Raw genomic sequence first — 5,068 nt, 5'->3', positions numbered from 1 at the left:
AGCAAGCACTTGGTGACAGTGGGAAGGAAAAACTCCCTTTTACCAGGAAGAAACCAGGTGCAGGGAGAGGCAGCCATATGCCACGACCTGTGGTTATTTTTCCCCTGAGCTACAGACGAGCTTGCACTGATGTCTGCAGCCCAGTTCTCTACATCTCTACGATTGATGTGACGAAAACAGCTCAAAATCGCTGAAGAATGAGAAAATTGAAGGCATCCTGGACATAAGCCGCCATGTGCTGTTTGTCATTAGCAGAGAGGAAATAGCAGGAATCAGCTGAGCCACATCACCAACTGAACTGATCCTCTGTCCCTGCACCGTGGTCCTGAATGAACGACCTAACTGTTTGTGCAGAAATGTGCAGCTTTACCTTTTTCTTCACAACAATGTGTCCTACACAGGCCGAGTTAACAAACTGGTGCGAAAACATCTTTGCAGGGTTCAAACCACTGCCAGAAAGTAACTGCTGGTCGTTTCCTTACGATGAAATTAGAAAGCTTTTCCCAGAGTTTGCCAGTTCAACCTGATAAACCAACTAAAGCAATTCCTTTGATTCCAAATTTTGACATAGTCTGGGACTTCAGGAGTATCTTCATGTTTTTAGTGCAGGACGCATTCAAACTAGGAGTGAGACTGGAGGCTGTGTTTTCCTGTGCAGGTATAAATGGCTGTGCGCTTTTAAGAACACCAGGCAGCTGGAGCCATGACATGCACTGTGAAAATAAGCCATCGTGTGTGCTGCATTACCAACAGTTTCAAACAGCGTGACAGCGCAGAGTGTCCTGCTGAGGCGAACCTGCACAGCAGACCAGCTGAGCCAACACACACACAGGAAGAGAGGAAAAAGACAGCGCAAATTAAAGAAGCCAAGCTTGTCCTTTCATTAAAAGGACAAGTTTCCTCTCTGTTCTCTGCAGCATGTTTGAAATCAAAGTTTCACAAGGTCAAATCTTGGGCGACCCTTGACCTCTGAGTTTCTCCTACAACAAAGCTGCTTTGTCATCAAGCCTGTCGAGAGTGAGTTGTCAGTGGAAGAGGAGGAGGTTTCTGTCACTGCGCGGCCACAGAGGGAATGCCTGACTGCGCAGCTGCTGCCAGGCCTGCTGGTACGACTGGGAGGCCTGCTTGTAGTCCCAGTAGGTCTGCAGCTCTGCTTTCCTGGACACATGTAAGAAAAGAAAATCCTCGATGTAAAGCAAGAAGCAAAAATTATTACTCTAAGTTACTTTTAAACCACTACAGAAGTACAAAAAAAAAAAACCATTGGCTGAAACTGTTCGTGCAGATTGCTGCTACAACCTGTTAGCGTGTAAAATGAGCTGAAGTTTAAGTTCTGTAATAAAGATTCAAGATACATCATTCAAAGGGAGAAAGTGGATTACTGTGTGTTAGATAGGAGGAACAGATTGTTCAAATATCTGCTGGTTACCGTGGTTACTTGAGCCACTGTAGTAAAGAAGAACATCTTGTAGATAAAGTGATCAGGACTGGCTCTCAAAAGGCAGATTAACGATTGATTTCCCTCAGCTGCAACTTCCTCCTTCGTCTGCCGTTTCTCCTCCTCGGACGTACCTTTGTCATTAAGTCCTGTCATTGTGCTGAGCTGAGTGTGAGTGTTTACAATATGTCTGTTGTGTGTGGGCCGTATCAGGTTTTCTGACAAACACAAGGACCTTTGTCCTCCATTGTTAGTCATCAGAGTTTCATTTTCTCAGATTCATTTTCAGGAGACCTACTGTCATCCTGAAGCCAGTCTTCCACATAAATGTAGCACAGCACACTATGTGACAGGATCTCCAAAAACAAAGACGATGCAAACAAAGTAGCCGTGTGACAGACTTAATATAAGTACACAGCCAGGGATTCAACTGCAAGGACCAATTTTCACATAAAAAAAACCTTACAGATTCCTGTCGAGTGCAACATGAAACCGCAGCAGCCTTGGACAGTCCTTTATTTGGCAACAGCCTGGCATGACTGCACCACGGTGGTGGTTTTAGCCATAGTTTAACAGGCAACAAAATGAGAGCAGAACAAAGGCACCAGCTGAGAGAAACAGTACCTCCAGCATGTCCTGGATTGGCCCTTTAATCTCCTCACAGCTGGACACCACATCCTCAGCTCATCTCTAAAGGAGAGCCCGAAACCTGCAGAAGTCCAGCCGCTACCCAGAACTCATGGCCAAAAGTGAGGTAAGGAACAGAACACAGCACCCTTCTCCACCTAACCTGGTGCATGTGAGATCCACATGGCCTTAGATTTGGAGAAGCTGCTAACTCTGAGCTCAGTCACTTCAGACTCGATTACAAACTTGCTCCAGTGCAAGCTAAAGGTCACTGTTTGATGAAACCTTAATACGAAAGCTTAATACAAAAAAAAAAATCAAAAATCACCTGATAACTTCATAAAGTGATCAGTAAACATGAAGCCAATCAGCAGCAGCATAGCACACAAGTCTGAAAAAGTGCACACACAACATTTTAACCCACAGCAGGCTGGAAATCTAAGACCGAGGAATTCAAACCAACCCCACCTGTTTAATACGAGCGTAACAGTCAGATTGCATAACACGATTTCCAGTAATGAACATTTCACAGTGATGTGAACATTTCCTTAGTGATTGGTGCACGTAGTTTTATGTGAATGAGAGTTGCACAAACTGAGAGAAGCTGCACTGCTCTTCAAATATTGCAGCTCTCGTTGGAGCGTTTTCAAAAGCTGCAGCGAGTTTCTGAAAGAGCCAATTGTTTGTTACCTGAGAGAGTCGGGGAGAGCCGAGGGATCGGTGGCCGACACCAAAGACAAGAAGGAATGAAAAAGCTCTGATTTGCACAGAAGAGATCTGAAATCAGAGAAGCACGCCGGGATGTTTGAGAACACAGCAAACTCACATGGTACTCATGTATGATGACAGTGGGTTGGTTCTACCTGGCTTTTGCTGTTCCCAGGGCCTTCTTGGTGACTCCGTGTTTGTAGCCGTTAGCGGTGACATCTAGTGGCTGCTCTGTTACGTTACACCAGCTGATGGCTGAAACACAGGGAGCAAACCTCAGATACACGCCGAGATTGCAGCTCAGTGCTGGAGCAGTTTAAACACAATTAAAACTTTAATTGAAACCGTAAAAACTGCTTCACTGAGTGAATGGGTTAAATGCAGAGAGGAATTTCCCCACGGGGATCAATAAAGTATACATTATTATTATTATTATTAAAAAACTGATACCATTAACAGAAAGAGACAGCTGCAAACTGGACCTAAACTGAGAGAGGCCTGCAGCGAGGCAGACTCCCTGAGTCTAGCAGATACTCTTGATCTGAAATCCTTTCTCATCTCATGCTCAGTTCCTCCACTTGCTTTAGTGGAGGAACTAAAGCAATTTCCCGATTGGGTGATCCTCACAAACAGAAGGTCTAAGCTGCAGGTGGGTGTGGCTTCTTTGAGATGACTAAATTAGGTATAGTCGATGGTTGATGTCAAGTGTTGACATCTAGTTTTTTGGCACTTACAAATAATTTGCAGAATCTTTCTGAAAGCTCTGAATGTGAAAGCTGTAAACAGACAGGAAATGAGTATTCATTCAAAACATTTCTTCTCATTCACAATTATTTTAACTTCACGTGGACAGTCCTACCTGCCCCGCAGGGGGAGATGCGGCCCTGGCCGGCCTGGTGCTGGAGCTCAGTTTGGGCTTGGCTGAAAGGAAACTCCAACGTGGCCTGGAGCAGCTCGGGCGGACGTACGGCGAAACCGGCAGGGAGGTCCGATACACAGGCGCACCTGACGGCACAGAAGCACTGCATTTAATTGAGTGTGGTCTGATTTGATGAAGACTATTCACTGCCTAACACCTGCAGTGCTGCAGGTTTTCCACTAAATTCCACAGAATTTAGCAGCTAGAAAATTCCCACATGATTAAAGTGATATCAAAGCAGTTCTTTATTGTTGCATACTGAGGCGTCAAAATGCATTATCTTCATGGGTGAAAGAGTTCATTGTCTGTGTGAATAAGTGATAATCACACAAACTGACAGCTACCTTGATGTAACCACTTAGCCCGATTACAGATGTTAGGCTGTCAGAAGGCAGATAAAGGAAAGATATCCTGGTTATACGGCCCAAGGAACTGGTTTTTAAACCAGCACCAGTTGGTGCCTGTCCAACATGCACACTGCAACAAGAACACTATGCTGTCTTAAGTATTTGCTCGTCTGCTTTCACGTGCATATGAACTTGAGTGACATCCCATTCTTAATCCATGGGGCTTAATATGATGCTGGCTCACCCTTTGCAACTATACCAGCTTCAACATTTCTGGGAATGTAGGAGTGTGTTAGTGGGAATTTTTGACCAGGAATCCCAAATACAGGAAGGTCTGGAACTGGCTCTGTTTAAAAGTCCTAATCTCTGAATCCCATGAGCATTACCCAGTAGGCAAACACAGCTTAGATGGAGCCAGGGAGGAGACTCACCCAGCTCAAACTGGTACTCAGCCCTCCGGATGCTGATCCTGAAGGCGTGCTTGCCAGGGTGGCTAAGCCCGCTTCCTCTTCAGCCACACCCATTACCAGCAGCTCTCCTCTAAATCTGTGTACTTGGTAACTGACTGGTTTAAATGCAGTAGCTTGGAAAATTAAGCCCCAAAGATCTGTTCATTTTTAAGGTTAAAGTAACATGTAAGAACCCACTGAGTGACGTTCTAATTAAATGCAGATTTTTACCTTTGCGGTTTCACACAAGGTTAAAAAGGAAGTGTCCACTGTTAAAAACGGTTCTTTTGATTCTTAGGGCCAAAAAGACACGGCTCAAAAGTGGTCTTTTACTTTAAAAAATGATCTTTAATCTTACATATCCCGGGACATGGAGACTGAGCACACACAGAAACGCCTGCTCACATCAGCCAGTCTCAAGCAGAAAACAGGAAGCCAGGTTATTTATGTACCTCTCGATGTCACACACAGTTTCATTACACACAAAACTTCTTCTATTCAGTTCCTCTTTTCTGTGTCTGATTTATTAATATGCCTGTGCACTAAAACTTCTTGTGCAGCTTGCAATAACCTCCCCTTT

At 44.6% G+C, this 5,068-nt stretch overlaps 1 protein-coding gene across 1 annotated transcript in view; it reads right to left on the bottom strand.

The window, feature by feature from the left end:
- The window catches only part of adat1 (adenosine deaminase tRNA specific 1), a 9,402-nt gene continuing 4,334 nt past the window's right edge, over positions 1-5,068 (bottom strand). The window contains exons 6-9 of the mRNA XM_005751213.1: positions 3,633-3,778; positions 2,929-3,028; positions 2,756-2,842; positions 1-1,158 (exon numbers count right to left, since the gene is read on the bottom strand). Coding sequence (XP_005751270.1) covers positions 1,026-1,158; positions 2,756-2,842; positions 2,929-3,028; positions 3,633-3,778 — 466 coding nt within the window. The 3' untranslated portion in view covers positions 1-1,025. The remainder of the gene's footprint in view (positions 1,159-2,755; positions 2,843-2,928; positions 3,029-3,632; positions 3,779-5,068) is intronic.

Source organism: Pundamilia nyererei, unplaced genomic scaffold, assembly GCF_000239375.1.
Source record: "Pundamilia nyererei isolate P.nyererei 1_Seehausen unplaced genomic scaffold, PunNye1.0 scaffold00303, whole genome shotgun sequence".
NCBI classification, from domain to species: Eukaryota; Metazoa; Chordata; class Actinopteri; order Cichliformes; family Cichlidae; genus Pundamilia; species Pundamilia nyererei.
The sequence above is the reverse complement of the archived record's forward strand: the minus strand, read 5'-3'. Positions and strand labels throughout refer to the sequence as shown.